General features: G+C 45.3%; 1 protein-coding gene across 1 annotated transcript in view; it reads right to left on the reverse strand.

Annotated features, from left to right (window-relative positions):
• LHFPL6 (LHFPL tetraspan subfamily member 6) overlaps positions 1-20,997 on the reverse strand; it is a 361,956-nt gene that overhangs the window by 69,042 nt on the left and 271,917 nt on the right. The window contains exon 3 of the mRNA XM_085621767.1: positions 16,232-16,330. Within this exon, the coding sequence (XP_085477893.1) occupies positions 16,232-16,330 (99 nt within the window). The remainder of the gene's footprint in view (positions 1-16,231; positions 16,331-20,997) is intronic.

Here is a 20,997-nt window from a genome sequence, read left to right on the forward strand (position 1 = left end):
TGGCGTTACTGGGTGGTGCCTAACGGCCACAACGAGGGAGTGCTGTCATGACCAGGCACACTGGCCCTGCAGACCTGGTGAGTCCTTGCCTGAGGGTGTACAGGAAAGGGGGAGGCTGTGATTGGGGCTTCCAGCTCTGCAGTGTCTTGAGGGGCTGGGAGCCCAGGTGATGCCATGGGCCTATGTGGGTCTCGCTTGGAGACAAGAGGTGAGTGCTGGATCATGAGGGGGCCCTGTATTTGCTCTTGAAGAGACGGTGTAGTGTGGCCTACCTCCTGGAAGGCGTGGTGGTGGAATGGCTGCTGCAGTGGACTGGAGTGGTTCCACTGGTTGCCGGCTAGTGATATGGCCTCTTCTCCTTGACGTCCGCCCCCTTCTCCTGCCTCTGGTTGGTGGCCGGTAGAAGCCTGGGTCAACCTGGGACTGCCTAACCCTGGCATCTTCAACAGGTCCCTGACTTTGCCGGTGAGATCGCACCAGAGTGAGGGGGTTGGCACCGAGATGCAGGGTGGTCCAGCCCCCTGATCCCCACTCCTTGCCCCTTTATTGTGCCTAGCAGACAGACTCTTCCTCTTTTGGAGGGCAACTGAGGGGAAGTGATGCCGGCCCAATCATCCAGGGTGTGGGAGCCCCTCCAGTGCAGAGAACATGCACAAAGCCTGTGGCCTGAGGTGAGTGGTAGCCCCAGTGACATGACCTGCTCCTTCTCTTTCCCCCTTGCCGCCCTATTGAACCCCATGGGGACCACGTCTTGCTGTTATGGATACATTTCCTCCTGGACTGGTGAGGTGGGAAGAGACTCTCTGTGTTGGACTGGAAGCTGAGCCTCCCCATGTCCCTTTGCACTGACCTGTGAACCTTGAACGTGCCCCTGGGGACGAGACACAGGAATGGGTGCAGGATGGAGCACTGGGCCGTAGGGCCAGTAATACATACCCCTGATAGAGCCCAGCAGTTCATAGTTACCCCGAGGGGAGTGACTGGGCTACACCCATGGCAAAAGACAAAGAGCCTTAACCCTCCCAACAGGGGGTGGATGAATCAGTATGCCAAAGTGGTGAACCCTTCCCCCCTCCAGAGAGCACTCCGCATCCCATGCCTGATAACGCTGCCCTTCTACTGGCAATCCATTCTTCCCGGGAGGCTCTGGAGGAAAGGGTGGGTGAGGAGCAGTTGGAGGTTCCCTTCTGCACCAAGATCTCCAAAAGGTGGCAGAGAGGGTCTCTTCTGTGGAATCCAGGATTTCTGAACTTGAAGATATGGTCTTGAACCTCCGAAAAGAGGTAAAGGAGGCTCAGACCTCAACCAATGACATGTTGAGGAGATTGGAGGACACCGAAAGTCAAACACGGAGAAATAACCTAAGCTTTGAAGGCTTTCCCGAAGGCGTTGAGGACCCCCACATGGTGCACTTCTTAGACAAATGGTTGCAAGACACCCTCCCCCGGATAAGTTCTCTTCTTGCTTCATTATAGAAAGGGCGCACCAGGTTCTGGGGGACAGCTGCAATACATGTTGCTTTTCCCAGACAAACTGAAAGTTCTGTTTCAGGGGGAAAGTCCTTTTTCTTCCAATCACCGGAGAAGGCCTAGGCATGGCTAGTGGAGAATCCTAGAGCATCAGGACAAAAGACAAAGAGCCTTAACCCTCCCAACAGGGGGTGGATGAATCAGTATGCCAAAGTGGTGAACCCTTCCCCCCTCCAGAGAGCACTCCGCATCCCATGCCTGATAACGCTGCCCTTCTACTGGCAATCCATTCTTCCCGGGAGGCTCTGGAGGAAAGGGTGGGTGAGGAGCAGTTGGAGGTTCCCTTCTGCACCAAGATCTCCAAAAGGTGGCAGAGAGGGTCTCTTCTGTGGAATCCAGGATTTCTGAACTTGAAGATATGGTCTTGAACCTCCGAAAAGAGGTAAAGGAGGCTCAGACCTCAACCAATGACATGTTGAGGAGATTGGAGGACACCGAAAGTCAAACACGGAGAAATAACCTAAGCTTTGAAGGCTTTCCCGAAGGCGTTGAGGACCCCCACATGGTGCACTTCTTAGACAAATGGTTGCAAGACACCCTCCCCCGGATAAGTTCTCTTCTTGCTTCATTATAGAAAGGGCGCACCAGGTTCTGGGGGACAGCTGCAATACATGTTGCTTTTCCCAGACAAACTGAAAGTTCTGTTTCAGGGGGAAAGTCCTTTTTCTTCCAATCACCGGAGAAGGCCTAGGCATGGCTAGTGGAGAATCCTAGAGCATCAGGATGCGGGGGGGCCTTGTCCCTGCCCCTCTGTGAGGGAAGGTGCGCGGCCAAAAGAAAGAAGAAGTCTTAAACTGATAGGTCCACGGCTTTCATTGAGGAGGACTGACACAACCTGGCAAAGAACATGAACTGCAGAACATCTGGAGGTCTCCGCAGATTCACATGGGAGACGATCCGAGGATACTAAAAAAAGCAGAACTGATGCGGAGGAGGACTTCACACAGGGTGACACAGGGGTCAGACGCAGAGACCTCTGCTCTTGAAGATGGTCCAGAGAATGCTCCCTTGGATGACACGGCCACAGGAATGGTGGTGGCACCGTAGTGGCTGAGTTGGCAGACTATCCAGAGACAGATTGTGATTGGACTGCTATTCCCACGCCCCTCCATGGACCGCTCCGGAACTCTCTACCGGACTCCTCTTGTTTCTTACCGCAGAGTCACTGTTTACAAGGACAGGTGGCTCTGCAGTTGTTTAATACATTTGTGGGGATGAGTTAGTGGGAGGGGGTGGTGGGCTATAGACCTTTTAGTCTCCCCTCTTGAGCAGTTAGAGTTTAGCTGTGAGAGCAATCACTCGCAGGGCTACTTGTGGGGAGGGGGGTCGGTAAGATAACTAGTTTTGGGGTTCATGGTGTGTTTTGTTCAGGGGCAAATGCAGCTTTGTCAGACAGCCATTGGACAGGTCCAGATGATCAATGCAGGTCAGACCGGAAAGTCACATGGGCCGATGGCCGGTCTCTTTTGGAATCACATACATCGCTTCGATAACCGGCTGGCAAGTTTGCCACGGCAGCATCCCTTGCACATCTTACCTCCATTCCCAGAGCCAGGATGAGTACTCCACTGCTAGTAGATAGGACCCTGTCGATCCTGTCATGGAATTTGAATGGTCTAGGCGACAATGTCAAGAAAGGCTTAGTGACTCAATACATTAGACGTTTGCAACTCAATGTGGTTCTCTTGCAGGAGACCTATCGTAAGGGAGCACTATGCAGAATTCTATGGAGAAGTGCATATGTCACATTTGCACATGCAGGCTACACATCAGCCTCAAGGGGAGTGGCTATTATGATCTGGAAAGATCTACCTTTCCAAATAATGAAGCAATGGACAGACCCCTTAGGGAGATATGTGGGACTGAGAGGTTTCTGGGGACAACAGGATGTTACGTTGCTTAGTGTATTTGTGTCCCCCAGGCTACAGGCCCTCACTTTGGAGAAGTTAGCTGATATAATGCTGGAGGTGGACTCCCCCCGCCACATCATGAGAGGGGATTTCAATGATGTTATGGTAGAGGAACCAGATGTGACGGGCTCCTCTGGTCTAGCCAAGCAACCCATCCCACTGGTACACTTTGCAGCTACTTTGTGCCTCTCAGTTCTATGGATGCATGCTCACACGCTCGAAAACAGATACCCCCTACTCCTCTGTTTTCCCACCTAAACTATATCTTCACTCAGGCAGAGAAAGTAGGTACAATACAGCAGGTGGGCTACCTGGCATGCAGCCTTTCTGATCACTCCCTCCTACTGGTGAAGGTGGGTTGGATTTGGGGTGGGGTAATAGGTTGGAAACTCAACGCCTGGGACCTGCGGGACCGAAAGGTGGCAGTGGGGTTGAGGGATGACTCCGAACTCTACTTCCAGGAAAATAAAGTCTCAGTCACTTCCAGGGTGGTGCTTTGGGAGGATTATAAAATGGTCCTCCAAGACTGCGCCCAGAACTGGATAGCCCAAAAGAGGAAGAGGGAGAGTGGAGACTGGAGAACCAGCTGCTTGATATGGAGGGAACCCTAGGACCGGAACCGGACTCCCCCCACCCTCATGAAGTTAGCTCTCCAATGGATGAATATTGAGTACTGGCTCAAGAGGGGCCAAAACCCAAATGTTAGCCACGCTACACCGACCATAAGATGGCAGTCACAAGGCAGGGAAGCTACTAGCATGGCTGGGGAAATGGGTAGCAGAAGCCAGGTGGGTGGACCAGATAGTTGGGCTGGAGGGTGAAATTATGGACAAAGCAATAGCTGGAGCTTTTACTAGCTATTACGCGGCGTTCTATAGGGCTAGGCCATTGCATACATTACCTCAAATCCAGCACTACCTGGAGTCTGTGACCACTCCAGCTCTAGATGCAGAGGATCGAGCAGCACTCAATGCCAATCTCACATTGGCAGAAGTAAAAGCCGCCATATCAAAATTTAACTCTAACAAGACACCGGGTGCAAACAGGATTCCTGCAGAATTCTATAAGCGCTATCTAGGGCAAGTAAGACCCACTCTTCCTAACATGTTCCTTGAAGCTACTGAACAGGTCACCCTCCCTCAAGACCATTGACAAGCTGTTATAGTTGGGACTCCTAAAGAAGGCAAGCCGAAAGAGAGCTGTGAATCATAACGCCCATTTTCATTACTCAAAACGGAGGTGAAAATCTTGGGCACGGTGTTGGCCACTAGACTGCTGCAAATTATTATGCCTTAAAACCAAAGGGACCAATCAGGCTTTATGCCTGGTAGGTCTACAAGATATGGGCTAGAATATTACACAAGACCCCGATGGCCGCGGTCTGGGTTAACAGGGTACTGTCCAAGGAGTTTCCCATTGGTGAAGGCACAAGACAGGGTTGCCTCCTGTACTCCCTTTTGTTTGCTCTCACCATAGAATCCCTGGCCTGCGCAGCCCGTAATTATCTTGTGATCCATGGTTTCCGGATTGTGTGGGGTACGGGGATGGAGGAAAATATTTTGCTTTATGCTCCTTTACATTACAGAACCATCCTGGTCTCTCCTTTCGATCTTCCAACTGTTTAAGGATTATGGGAAATACTCTGGTTATAACATCAATTGGGGCAAGTCAGTGCTTTATCTTCCACAGGGTGATTGGTGGTGCCCTCTCTCCCTCGCCAACTGATGCATACATTAGGGTTCAAGTACTTAGGCATATATATATGCTGATGGAGAGGGATGCTTGCTTTAAACACAATCTCGGGAGGGTGATGAGATCTTGCAGGTAAGAAATGGAGAGGTGGAGAGGTCTGCCCCTCACACTGATGGGTAGGGCGGCCATGTTTAAGATGATTTATTTACCCAGATTACTCTACGCCCTCCAAAACATATATTATCAGATCTCTCCTTAGATCTTTATCGCAATTGAGGTTGACATGCGGACTTTATTGTGGGATGGGAAGCACCCCAGAATTACACTTAAAACCAAAACCCTACAACGCAATCAATATAAGGGCGGGCTGGCACTGCCTGATGTACTTGCCTATTATTGGTTGGCTCATCTCATAATCATCAATGATTGGTTGTTTGTCCCCTTGGACCACTCCACTTTTCTGCTTGAGATGGAGCACTGGGGAACAGTCTGGCCTACACTATACATATGCGGCAAGGGGACTTGGCATTTCCTTCCCGCCACTCAGGTTACACTGGCAGCCTAGGCTATGAACATGAAAACTATAGGGTGGCACAGCAAACCCACAAGGGAGACACCCTTAGGGGAGGCACAGTGGCTTCCCAAAATACGAAAACTGCTGGGGTTCCAGGTCTGGGACTTAATATGGATATCCAGGGTGAAGTACTTGATGTTGGGTGACAATATCATGCCGTTCTTCTTGCTCCAATGAGATTACTGGATGAATGCAAATCCATTTGTAAAATATACCCAAGTAAGACATGTAGAGGGCAGAGGGACTTTCCGGGGATGGTATCCCATCATTTGCTCCGCTAGTAGGACGGCTTTTACAGGAGGAACTAGGAAAGGGTGCGATCTCCCTCACATATAAATCTCTTAATAATACCATGGCAGCCAGACAGACCCCCACGGTGGAAGGTGCTGGAATAGTAAATTATACTATTGTCTCGAGTAGCTCGCGTGTGCATGAAATTGCATGAAAACAAGTATACGGTTGCGATGTGGCCCATACAACAATCCCACACACACAAAATATCATATCCTTCTATATAGATGGAGCGGCTTCCTCTGCATACCCTGCGGTAATGAACGCGTGTACCTGCGGATATAATTAGTCGAGGTCAGCTCGCAAGGTACTGGCGCGTGTTGGTGAATACCTGTATCTGTCATGGAGGCAGCAAGAGAATACTCACAATTACTCTCCTTCATGACAGCCCTTTACCTGCCCCTCCGCTCGTCTGCCGGCTTTCGTCCACCGGCGAACCCACGAGAGCTACTCAAGACAATGTGATTTTTACCTTTTAATATTAACGGACTGCCACAATCACTATGGCAGCGATGCTTGACTTTATAATCACGTTTTTATATTTTGTCTTGTACGCCAAGGCTGCCATCAGTACGGCAAAAAGTATGCATGACACTAGTCACCTCCGGCTGCACCTAGCTAGGTAGAGGTGACAAACCGCCTGTGCATGTCTTACTGCACAGGCTTCAATGAGTGCAGTTACTTTACCAAGCACTGCTATGTCAAAACATGATAGAAGGGGCACATTACATGCAGCATGCCTCTATGATTGTCCGTCAACTTGAATGTCGATCAGTTGACAGCATTCCATTGGAAGTGAATGATTGTATTCACTTTATCCCTACATGTTTATGTCTATTTGTCTGTCTCTATTCGTTTTTTTACCAGGTTGGAATAAGGAACACGACTCGGATGTTCCACTAGGCGCACAGACGCCCACACCTAACTTTAGGTACCATAGGAATATAGAGTGTCGTTGTCTCTAATTCCTATTTTTATAACTCTTCATTGCACATCACGGTCCTGAAAAAGCGCACCGGGATCCATTAGGGACCAAATTTAAGCGCGAAACATGTCTAATTTCACTATCACCCACACTCACGGATAAGAGAGCAGCAGGATAATACTCCTCCCTCTACTAAATTTGTTTGAAAGAGGTTCTCCTTATCCCATGTTTTTTAACCTTGCCACCCAGACCCCCGGAAAAAAGTCTGTTTCCGGGTACTGTGTAGGCAATTTTAACTCACGCACACAGTCTTTAGATCCACACACCCGCATGCACCCAGCGCAGTCTCTCCACCAAAGACAGCAGCGCCACCCCCACGAGGAGCAAACGCCCGATGATGAAGCATGACACCCGCAACGTGTGTGTGAGGGCACTCTTTCCAAAAGGAGGAATTCCCCTACCTACATCTATTTCCAACCGCGATTGCAAAATGAGACCACTCTAACACGTTTATCTAAGCTAACAGAATAGGTTGCGTCCTTTTTCATAGGAACAGTTACCCCTGAGTGATTACTGCTTATTTACTTTTGCACCATGTAAAATGGTACATGCATGACGCAGGGCTCTCAATTCGATTTATGAAGCCACGCAAAGCCACCCGGCGTGGCTTTGAGTGGCATCATAAATCATGAGTAAACGAATGCAGGGCAAATCGCTGCAGTGCCTTACTCTGTGCCTGGGAGGCAATCTATGGGAATTACGGTGAGTTTTTCCAAGCAACACCCATGTAATTTGATGCTGCCCCAGATTTACAGAGTGATGTAAGCCCGGGGAAGCAACAAATCTGTATGCCTCCTGCGGTGAGGCGCAACGGGGAGAAATGTGTTCATTTCTCCTCTTTTTTTCATCTTTCTATGTGTGCTGCATTTTTCAGCACACATTGAAAGAGGAAAACACCTCTTAGGATAGATTGTTTGCAGGAAAGTGCCCCTTTCTGCACAAAAACAATCCTTCGTGCAACAGAGCCTACGTTGGCGCTAGGCTGTCAAAATGGACCGGTGCAGGGAGAAAGGACAGGAATTCACTGTATTTAAGCAATTCCTGCCCTTTCACTTTGGTGTAGGGAAGCACAGCAAGGTGGCTTGCTGCTCTGCAATATGCCAAAATCCCACAAATAAGCCCCTGTATCCATACCACAGCCACTGTTCGGATCTCAGCATACACTGTTTGGGAATTTCCCTTCAGGTCCATCAGTGACAGGCGTCTAAATATTGATCCACTACTGATTGCCTGCATTCTCTGTACCATCACCCTTTGCCAAAGTAAATCTTAAGAAACGACAGTCTACATCTATTCCTGTCTAATAATAATATTTACCATGTGAAGTCATATATCCAGTGTGCCTTGTGGAATGTGTTTGTACATTCGCCAAACTTTTGCACCATGGAGTTGACATGGATTGGGTGTCTTCCAGAGTCCTACATGTCTGTAACAACAGGGGGCAAATTTCACTGAAATCTAGTGATCTACAACAATTCTGCCTTTCGATTGCGCGGTAAAGATTCTACCGTCTGCGTCCAAGCTTAACCAGCATCTGCATCAATGGAGGCATCTCGATTTTAAGCCAGACAATCAAAGGCCATTTAAATTATGGTTGGACCAATACGCCTGCCTATTTGCTATCGATTTTCACTGAATGCTCTCATATGTTTCAGCATATATTCATTTTAAATTACTGTCTCCAGCTGCTAGCCATAAACCTGTTACTTTGAACGAAACTAATATTGGTATATTAAAAAAAACTGATAAAGTTGTTACTAAAAATGCATATTTCAAATTGCATTTCCATTTAAAACAAATTGGGCATCTTGGTGTTGTCCCAATACTGTGAGGCACATTCGAGTCTTTAGAACATGCTGGCACATTCTTAGGAGTTGCAGTGTTAAAAATAAGGACACTATAAACCTAAATCATGTTGTACTAACAGGAGTCTTTTAATAGCTCACCCACATCAAAAGCAACCACAAATGAATTGCATTTCAGCTTTACTCCCAGTCTTGGCATGTGGTTTTGATGCCTGTAGAGGTAAGACGATATCTTCCCCAAACCCATCTGGCCGTGGTGACTCAAACCACAACATTTTTTTCGAGCTACTAATTATAAATTTAGAAGGCACTGAACCCAAAGTAGAAAAGGTGCAATGTTGCTAACTGATGGGCCAGGGAAGAGAGTGAGTAAGATCCTTCATGATTAATGAGTGGCAGAAAGTGGAAAAGAACTCTCACTCTGATACACAAAATTGAGGCCTGATGTGCAAAACACTGGTCTTAAAATAGTGGTCGCAAATTATACCACCAGTGGAAGATTTTGCGAACCAACCTATAAACTAATACGTAACTTGGCACAATTCCCATTCAAAGAGATTTCACAATCCGACCCACCTCATGAAAAATAATGCGGCAAATTGCGACTTACTCCGACTCGGTGCCATCACAAGGCTGGTAGCCTACTGGCGTAAACAGACCGCCATGCCTGTGATATACTAAACATTCTTTTTTAAATGTGGTCCATTTACCTAAATGGTAACAGGACAGCACTTAAAAAAAATACTTTTATAAAAGTTTTATTTGATAGTTTGTGGTGGTCCCTGGATCACTGCTGGCTTCCCAACAAACTATTTTTTTTTAATTCACGGAGAGGAAGTGGGACCTCTTACTTTTGCGAATGGTTTACCACCACACCTTAGAAGTCGGTAAATTTTCAATGTTTTGAGACTGGACTTCAGTCAGAAACATTGTCAAATCTTATTAAGAATCACTATTTGAAGTGTTGATCCAACATACTCCTCCAGACAGCAATTTCTTGTGAAGGTGCTGTGCAAACCCATTTTAAGAGTCGGTAATTTACAGACTCCTAATATGGGCTTTGTACACAGTAAAAAAAAAAGTTTACGGTTGTAGACAATCAGAAGTTTTGTTTATTACCGTAAAAATGTTTTGCACCTCAGGCCATTATTTATTTCTCCAAGTATTTCTGAGAAACGCAGTTAGAAGTGATGTGCAAAACATTTTCCCGAAATCTGCCCACGGTGGTCTTTGGGCACTGAGCAGATTGAGCCCAGTTCATTAAAAAGTTCTATCGAGTGAAATTCTACTGAGTTCTGCAGTCTCTCCATTTTGGGAAAGATTCTCTATTTCCGAACTTTTACAAAAAAGCTAAACAATTCATGAACTGTTGTACTTCGTCATGTCTCTTTGGTGTCCTTTTCCCATCATGCTTTGCCAATTACTGGAGCAAATCTTTTTATGTGAACACAGTGTTCTGCAAAGCAAAATAACAAAGGGCTAGCAATTAAGCAATTATGGACATTTACAACTACATAACCCTGTTTTGGATTCAAAGAATCAGGAATGGTGGAAAATCCAACTATTCACTATTAAAAGTCCACTGATAGGGTCTAAATTTAAATGTGAGTAGAGTTACCCCTCTGAAGCACAGAAATACATTTGTTTTCAGGGGTGTAAACGGGTGGCCTTACTAAAATTAGGGGAGAAGGTATTGTCTCAAATGGGATAAATGTTTTCCTTGAAGAAACACAAATAAAATGATACAGAATAAAAAGCATCGATGCATTACAATACTGCATGTGTAAAAGTAGATTGGCTACATTTCCATATACATATATTTGTATACATAGTGGTGCTCTTGGAATTCTTTGAGAATTTCTAGAAAATCAGAAATTCAACTAATAGGATGAACGAACCTATGAATGTAAATTTTATGAATTTTCATTTTGAAGTTATTTATATACTGTCCTCTATTTGCCATCAGTAGGGTGCTAAGCAGCCTGGTGATGTAATGTTCTTCACGTCTACTGAAAAAACATACAGCCTTAAAGTGAGGTTTAAGTCAATAAATGTAACTATTGGAATACTCTATAACAGCAAAATGTAATAAAGATATATGTTTGCAGATTTTTAGGCTGCAACATCCACCTATATTATAGAAAATCTGTAGCAGGGACGATTGTCAGCAGTGGTAAGTGTGTGTTAGGGGTGGGATACAGAGATCATTTGCTAAAGTGGGGAACAGCGACTTTTGGGAATTTCTTAAAACTTTCCAATGGTTTTTCTCATCCAATTTAAAATGCTAAAGTAAATGTTTAAATGGGTACAAAAAAGCACCCAGGCAGCCCCATATTTCATAGTTTGTAGCGGAAATGGTATCTACCCAAATCATAAGAGGAACCCCATGACGCATATTTTTTTAACCTTCTCAAGTCTTGTAGTTTTTCTTTGTGAATATGACGCAGTCTTGTAGTATTTCTTTGTAAATTGGACTCACTCTAGTAGTGTCTCTTTCTACTGCCAAACATTATAAGTGGTTTATTAGAAGAGGCGATGCAGACCTTGATTACTGAAAGTCATATGCACGATAATATTAACATATACATTCAAATTTCATCTGTGGGGCTATGTTCAAGATGGCGCCCATACAGGAGTAATCTCACTGGGCTCTGCCTCCCGTTCTCGACAAGCTGGGGTCCCAGCGAATGCAATGCAGCCCTGGCATTTGATTTTGGCAGTGGGAGCCTTGGAGGTGATCGGGAGCTCACTGTACCATCTCTCGCTAAAGCTGATAAGGGCCCTCTTCTAACAGCAAAACGATGCGTCCTTCGCATGCCAGTACCAGCTTTGGGCCCTCCCACGGACTCACAGAGATGACCCGTCTCCGGACATCTGAGGCCACTTCAGTGCCACGTAATGCAGTGAGTGCTGGCTGCATCCACCTAAGCCATAGCCTCCCAACCGACGTCCCACCTACAGGAGATGAAGGCCCGCAAACTCAGAAAGGTAGTGGGTACAGGAAGGGAGCACCTGGGACGTGGACCCAGTTGAGGCACAGACCGGCATCACCGGAAGAGTGGACTGAGAAGCAGCTTCATGCCTACCCCTTTTGGTGACAGACTACAGAACTCAACGCCGCCAGTGATGCACAGCTTGTCATCGGGCCACGAAGGGGGGAAGTTATAAGTTGGACAGATGGCCATAAATCCAACCGCTATGGGGGAGGGGTGCCCTCCCCCCTCCTCCCATGAGATAGGGCGCTCCCGGTGACCAAGACCTAGAACACGCACCCACATTAGACTGCCAGATTCGTTGTGGTGTTACCCTTCAACCCAAGAGAAGGGAGCAACATCAATAGGGCCTCATAGAGCAGCTGCTGTTATGCACATATACAAAGCTTTGCCAAAACTATGGCAGCACAGATCCAAGACGGAAACCACATTGAAAGGCATGCTCACCAATTTGCCTGATAAAAAGTCTGAACATGCCTGGGACACCTCACCCATGCCACAATCATCTCTCGAGACATAATCTGTGAAGGCCGGGCACTCAGAAGGTGAGGGCCTGATTACCCGCTCCTTTATAGAGTCCAGTGGCAGCTGGTAGGGAAGGGTGTCGGGGGCAGGGGAAGGTGGGGGGTTAGGAACTTAAAAAAGATCAAATTAAACTTACCTGAGGTCGCCAGCAGCGTCTCTCCTTCAATGCATGAAGCATGAAGAAAACAGCCTCCGAGAATCCCCTGACCAATGACAACGCTGCCTTACAGCAGCGTTGTGATTGGTCTGAGCGCTGTTGTGCGACGCTCAACCTGGGGCTTGGAGGCAGGGCATGTTCTCCACCCAGGCTGTATAATATAGCCTGTGGGGAAGATGCACAGTGCGCATGATGGTTTGGCCAGCCCGAGATGGCCGGCCAAACCGTCTTGCGCAGTTAAGGTGCAGCCACCACTCCTCCTCCCTCAACGTCATCAGGGGAGCCCAGCCCTAACAACCTGGCTGGCTGCAGTGCAACAGCAATACTAAAAATAAAATAATAATAACATTTTGTTATTATCATTTTATTTTTCATTTGCACTGTTTTAAAGAAGTGGGGCGAAGCTCCTCTGCCACAGCGAAGGAGCCGCCCCTGATGGCCCCTGATGGAGTCACTCTTTGACTCACTCCGAAACGGTAAAGCAGCACTGCAGAAAGATGACGCCACAGATATTAAATAAATGAAAAGTGACTTGGTGGCCACACTGGAACAAGCCAACGATGCCAGGGAGGAGGAACTCTATAACCACAGACGGGTACTACCGGAACTACAAGATCAGCACGTGGAGACGCAACTCCACTTAGAGGACCTCGAAAATAGAATGTGCCACTCAAATATCAGAATTAATGGCATTGCACTAAAAGCGGACTCTGGCAATTTAGAAAGCTATGTCATTCTCCTTTTTCCTCACAAGGAGTCAAACACAAGTGGAGACATACCTTACTTCGACCTTCACATGGTACAAGTAAATGCATATGGTTCGCACTATGGATGAAGTGAGGTCAGTTTTACGATTGAAAGACACCCAGGGAAACAGTGGCTGGCCAAACATGTCCCACACATCAACAACCCACCCAGGTGGCAGCAGATGAGGGCAACACCCAACCAATAACCACACACATAAACTCACAGCTGTTGAATGCTGTTGCGAATGCTCAACCTTAATCTATCGGCTTCAAAACCAAGAGTCTTCCCAGGACCATGACTCCTCATGACATCTCTGGACTGCCCTCTCTGGATCACAGGCATCTGTAGCCTGGCCAGTAGACCCATACCCCCAGACTGAGTACCTAAAACCATGTAGGGTCAGAATGAGACACAAAATAGGAGCGGTCACCAAAATAAAAGTGGCCCCATTAGGGAAGCTGATAGCCAAAAAAACAGTGGTAATGTCAGGAAAATCAACAGTAAATACCGGCCCACCTGGGCATAAAACTGGTTCACAACTGCTAAAATACTGGCCCAGACACTGATCCGTCAGTTCAGCCCATCGGGCACTGCTTGATTGCCCTATAAGGCAGTCCGACTCTGGCACAGAGTCACCTTCACCACTCGATTTTAATTCACCTTAGGAATGGGAAGATGGAGACTAACCCAGCCACTCCACAACCAACTTTTTCCTTGACCTATGTTCAAAAATCCTTAACTTACCATTCTCGGCACTCTCATGGAGGGAGTGATTGGAAAAACTGTTAACCCCCAGAACTTCAGTACCCCCACCAAGTCCTCTTTGGCAAAAAAGATAAAATAAAACTTACCTTGCGTTGCCAACCGCAATCTCTCCTTCAATGCAGGAACCAGGAAGAACACAGCCTCACAGAATCCACATCAGGATTGACATATTTGACGTGTACTGAGGTGGCAACAGTATCTCTCTTGTGAATGGATCTAGATGGGACCTTATCTATCAACTTTACAATTGTCTTGGATCGGTTATACCTTCTGGTATATATGTACCGTGCAGTACTTGAGTACATGGAGTGTACCAGCAATCCAAAGACCACTGAATACTTACTGAAGAAAATGACTAAGTAACAAAGAAATATTTTTGCAACCTTATCTAGGGAGGTGTAAACAGCAGTAAAACACTGAATAAGTGATGGTGATGGTGCCATTTTAACAGGAGCTGCTAGTTTTGTCAGCCTTGTAGCCACTGATGGGACAAGGATCCTCTTGCCGGTATCGCTTCGTCTGTAGACGACAGACAACTACATATCAATGTACTTTCTGTTTTAATACCAACTGAAATAAAATCAGTGTGTAAACATACACAACAGGTAGGCACAGCCTGGTTGTAAGCTCAACAATCAGTAGTAAGAGGCATGGTGAAATTCAGTACTATGAAACTGCATATAATACACAAGAAAACCACCAATAATTAAGATGCAAGAGAAATGAAAGTACAGTAGGAGAAATCCGACTATGCAATGATTAAAAGAAACTGTGCCGTGCACTTTGACTTACAATTGATGCACAGGCCGAAGTGAAAAGTCTCATGTGAACCGCACTTAAATGGATGGGAAATCTGGAGGTGATGTTCGCAATGGTTAACTGTGTTGCTATGCGTTTGAATTGATCTATGTGAAAGGCATGTCTCCTTACAAATGCATGTGTCTCTCTCTTCAAAATGCACCCCAAATTATTCCAATTATTTGACGTTAGCATGCTACTGTATCAAAATACGCTCACTATCTTCAGTGGCAGCCTATATACAAGATACCGGCGGGGTGGGTGGGGGAGAGGGGGCCAGTGTGAAGCACGTGGGTAGGAGCGCAATTGGTGGAGTGTTAATGATGAAATTTTGAAAAAAATAAACCAGCTACCTGTTGCTGCCTGCCACATTGCACTCCTCTGCTGCAGTTCCCGTCCCAGGAGTCCCTGGGTCAGCATCTTGACTCCCATCCAATCCCCGGACAGCTCTTAGGCATGAGTACAGCATGGGGATTGGCCTGACTGGGCTGGTTTGAGGCTCTGCTCAGGTCAGGGAGTCTGTGCTATTTCTCCAGCCTGGCTGTTCAATACAGCAGGGTTGGAGAAACCTAAGTACACATGTGTGTTTGGCTGGCCTAAGATGGCCGGCCAAACACACATGCGTCCTTAGAAGTGCACAAATAAGTCCTCCTCCTCCTCCCTCCCATACCCCGGACCCACCTCTCCCTGCACACAGTGGCTCAGAGCCAGCAGCGAAAGAAATAAAACAATAGTAAGATATCATTTTATTTTTCAGCTGCTTGCTGTGAGCCAGAGGGACAACGCTCCTCCGCCATTGTGGAGGAGCCGCCACCGACTTTCTTTCTTTGGCAGCGTTAACCCTCCTTAAACAGCCAGCCAAAAAGGGACTATTAATGCGAAGAATAATTCACACTGAAGACTGGAAAAAGAGTAAATGTAGGGAATATACAATACAATAATGATACTGTTCACCGAAAGAGCTCACATCAGACTAAATGGAAATCATTGTATGTAACGGGGCTGTGTAAATGGATAACCGCAATGCCAAGTCCCGGTGTTTCCCCTTTGGCAGCAAGCTTCGACCTGAAGAAGTTGGAAGAAAAACTCTGACGACCAATAAAGAACCGTTTTGAGGTTTTATGCCATATGTGTGTGCACATTTTGAAGTGGGTCTCTCTCTGCACCACAAAAATCAGCATTGGATTGCAGCCTTCAAAAATAAATACTCCTTTGAACCAGAACATGCCCTCCATGTGCAAGTTGGAAGAGCTTTCTGTACCGCCATCTATTAGAGGCGATTTCACAGCATGGCTGTGATGCATTAAGGAAACAACATGGGGAAGCTAGCACTGCTGCAGAGCTGCTTTGACTATTTTCTTTAATGTAATATATAAATGTGCCATCTCTAGACACCACTAGAATCGCACATTTTATAAACCTCACATTTACAACGCCAAGTCAGTTAAAACAAGCCATACCTAGTTCAAACTGTTGGGACAGGTTTCCGCAGGTCTGTTTGACTTCTTCACTGTCCCAGCCCAGAGGATATAAAGCACAGCCGGAGCCAATCAACAGGCCTGTGAAAGTAAATGACAGCATGAACATAGGCAGACAACTTACTCCATACACCACAGCAGAAAAGATGGCAACCAGATTGATATAGTGAATTGTGTGTAATTTTGATTTTTCTGGGTATGCGCTGTCAATGTCATGCATTAATGCAATAATGTTTGCATGCCATTTTTAAAAATAATCCTCCATTGGGTGCAGAAATTCTATAATTAATTTCAGTGGGGCAATATTTTTGTAAATTATAGTTAAAACATATTTGTGTAAAACAATGTAAATGACATGGACATTCTTAATTTCTAATCCAATCATACGCATTAAAAATTGTAAGGAACCACTATACATCAATTTTAAAGCTGCCATGCATGCATAGTATATCACAGCTACCCGGAAACCTGGCCCATTACTGCCTAATATTAATTATAATCATTAGCCTAAAAGGGAAACAACATTAATACACAATGCAAAAGTGATTTCAAGAGTATCTATTAGAGGAATTCCAGAATGATCAGATAAAATAAAAGCATGAATGTGCCATCAAAACAATGTTATGTAGCCCCGCGGTTGTTTACAGGTGCTGTGGCTAATGCTAGCTACCGTCCAAGAATTAGAACAGAGAAGCACCCCAGATACATCTGGAATAATTATTGTCATAGTACAAACAACCACTAATTTCGGATTCTTATCTTCAATATGTATTTTGATCATTTTTTTAAATCTTAATCACAGAGGAACAAGTGCATCTTCAACTGACACGTGTTTCACTGCGTAAATCTGCGTCATCACACGTTTTGTAGAAAACCGCTACATAATGTTTTTTATTTAGACAAATCATCAAGTCCACTGATAGCACACAATCAATATAGATGTTGTATCACTTAGAGACAGTTTTTATTTTGATAGCAATTGCTTTTTTGATCATCACTTTAGAAAAGGTTGGAACGGCTCAGTAGCTGCATACGCTCGATGCGATTGTCAGCGTCTGCCATTGCAATGCCTGTTTTTAATCGTTGAACATAAAAAGAGGCCCATGATACAGCTCTTCCGTTAATAATCTTCAGTCCGCCATTTTGCTGGCGGTTTAAATTAACATACTCAACGCCTCTAAAGGCTATTTTTTGTTGGAGTTCTATATAGCGCGAATTTGACCCGAAGGTATCAGAGCCTTTACATGAGCACTATTTGCGTTACACACAGACATTCATTTTTTTTATTATTATTTAGCACGGAGAGATAAAGTGCCGGGATTCGAACCACCTCACTAGCTCATATCACTGTATCAGCCATTCAGGATATAATATAACGGAATAACTCAAAACTGTTTCCACTGTCATCATTACGTAATCACCATCCCACACACTTGATGTGAAGTCAATGATGCGCCAATGAGTGCAACATTTTAACCCTTCCAAAGTCACGTCGAGACCATGATGATCTCAATTAGCCGCGTGCTTACAGTAAAACACCCCTCGGCGCATCGCTCTGGTCACAGTAATTAAGTGTCAGAGGTGGGTCAGGTGATTCACTTCCTTTACTTTATGCACCATTGCAAGAAAGTGCCAGCACTTTTCAACTCTTTCCATTTTACTTTTGTAGTCCCTGGTTTTAAAATAATTTGTGCAGTTCAGATTTCTCGGACCAGTCAGTCCCTGGCACAGGTACTGATGACACCTTATTTGTTGAGCAAGGCACTGCTGCTAGGCCAAACCTGTGGCACAGATGTGCACACTGAAAAGCTATCAATTTGAGGCTTCAGAATAAATGCACCTTCAATTCTGAGGCAACCAATACTCAAACAGACAAGACAAGCTCACACAATAGGCACCTCAAGATGTAGTCTTGAATGGGGGATCCAACAATTTCTGTAAGAATACCTATTTCTGGTCAATAAAAAAACCTCCTGAGATACAAACAATTCTGACCTATCTCATCAGACATGGTGACTTTACAACCCTCTCCAGTGCATTAGGGAGGGTGTCAAAAACTTTTACCAAAAGGAAATAGCTCTACATGAGCAGTGAAATGTCAGCAATCGCTTCTAGTGGACAATACCTCTCTGCAATCACCTTATTTTTAACATTAGTTTGTCAGTTTCTGAATATATAGATTTAGCTATCAAAGCTATGCTTAGGTAAACACGCCTTACTGGTGGAACATTAGTTTGACATTATCTGAAAAAACAACCACTATTTTAGGCCCGAACATATCAATTTTAGATTGCATACACTTTGGTAATGAGGTCAAAAGGAGCAACAAAAGGCACTGAGCACTACATATGGGGAAAGTAGAACCCAAAATTATCTTTATAAGTGGAGCTCAAAGGAAAAGACAGTTACCAAACAACCCTACCGAATCCCTTAAAAAGAAGGACAAACTGTATTAACAAACTAACCCAAGCACTCAAGAAAAAGTCAGTCTGTAGTCCAACAATAAATAATGTACAGTCCACTTTAATCCGATTCATCTGTTTGAGCCAAAGAGGTTTAATCCATAAATCTTCACAAAGGGGCTAGCTGAGATTCACACAGCCAGTAACAATTCCAATCAATTGGAGATTTATACAGGCGGCATAGAACATCTCAGTCACACGTGTTTCGTTGATAGACATGTAGCACCTTGACTTCTTCAGGGCTGATAAGTAGATAAAATTCTGCTCAATCATACAAGTGTATCAGGATAGCTAGCTCAGCTTCAGACCTTAAAACTGAAGCGCCCAGGTGCGAGGCAATGAGAGACGCTACCCCTTGTCACTGAGGGGGAGGACCTCAAGGACATTTGCAGAGCTGAGGAGGTCATGCCCACAGAAGCTGTGACATTCTGAGCCCAACAAAGTTCAGCTCAGGCAGTCAGGAGCCTGCACATTTATTGCATGTCTAGCTCCTGGCTGCCTGACCTGAAAATGAACAGTGTCTGTCAGGCCGACCTTTCCTCAGCCTGACAGACACAGTTTGTGAGGGGCAAAAGGTGAGGGGGGCCCCTCATCCTCAATAGACCGGCCGCGACTGCATAAGGCCCTGGGGGTTAGGGACCCCAGTGCCTTATGAGGCTCGGAGAGGGGGGCACTTGGCCCCAAATCCCCTTTAAAAAAAGGATCTAGGATCTTGAGATGTCATCAGTGATGTCATAAATGATGTCATGGAACATGTCATGAGTGATGTAATATGTGAGGTCATAAGCAGTGCATGGCGGGGGCCAAGTAACTATAACTGGCAAATTTCTGTGTTTTATTTTAGGTCAAAGTGTTAATGCAGTCACAGACACATTCACCTAACTTTCTAGTTAGGTGAATGTGTCTGTGACAACATTACTTTAATCTTTGGTTTTTTCATTGACTATATACATATGTATGTATATGTGTGTGGGTGTGTGGGTGTGTGTGTGTGTGGTAACTGTTTCACAGTAAAGAAAGCCTGCACTCCAGGGATTAATGCATGGTGGGTGTATTTAATAGTGACGTGTTTCAGCACCCTGAGCCTTCCTCAGGCACAGTGATAAACATAGATAAAAGAATTTTCATAGAAAGTGATAACATATACACCTGTTCACTTCACATAGTCTTTCTTCTCAGTAGTGTAATTCATTATAATGTAAATATCATTCTCCATAGCAAATTCCATCATATTCATACTTTATATCTTTAAACACACCTAGAGGCAGCCATTATTGTATTTCACTATAAAAGCTCTTTCTTACTGAAGTGTTGTTAAGTGCCTATAGATGCCCTTCTCTTGAGAGTGTGGCCTGCACGACTCGAACATGCTTTCAGCACCTATTTGTATCAATTCTGGCAATCAGATGCACTCATACAGACATCAGAAGGACCACACTGGGACACATGGACCCTCAAATTCAGTTATATTTATTTTATTTGTTAATATGAAGAAGATTGGGCTTTGGGTCGACACTTTTCAACCGTTGGTTTTCTTCGACCAGCCACTTCCAGCTTTGGCTTGCAACTTTATCAATGAGATCTTGGCTCAGTAGAGATCACTTCTCTAACGTAATTCTGTTCTTTGCTTGGGCCTATCTTCCACTTCCACTTCCTTGCTTGCATTGACCTGCACGAGGAACTACTTTACAACTATAGCCCTCTCTGTCTGCTCCTGCTGGCTCCCTCTTGCGCCACGCACTCTAATGTGCTAGCACTGCACACCCAGGCCTACTGGCTTTGCAGGTGAATGCTGTATTAGCATTTGCACCAACCAGTGTCAAAACAACACTTGCGCAGTCTGACCAGTACACGGTCTACTTCTAGAAAGTACATTTTCTAACAACAATGGTCTCATCACACTTTTGAAGGCCTGCTGAGCAGTTGCACAATAGCGGCGTAAACAAGCCTCCTCTATCAATAGCTAATTTTTGGCATTCATCCACCTAGCCCCTGCTCGTTTTAATTTAACCACTTGATATTGCAGCATTAATTGGGATGAAGCAGCCAAATATATCTGCATCTGCCAAGCATGTGTTCCCGTCCTCTTATTGCTAGGTTTACTGCAAGAGCTGTTTTTTCAATTGGCAGAACAGTCAATATTGGCAGCCATTGTTGGATGAATGTGGGCTTGGAACAAACACCATCCTCTGTAAAAAGAACAAAAGGGGACAATGTCTCCTGCCCTGGGGACTTCTAATTAGTTTAGGAATGTATCCCTTTTAAATGAAAAGCAAAGACAATGAG

The sequence above is a fragment of the Triturus cristatus genome, chromosome 8 (assembly GCF_964204655.1).
Source record: "Triturus cristatus chromosome 8, aTriCri1.1, whole genome shotgun sequence".
NCBI lineage: Eukaryota > Metazoa > Chordata > Amphibia > Caudata > Salamandridae > Triturus > Triturus cristatus.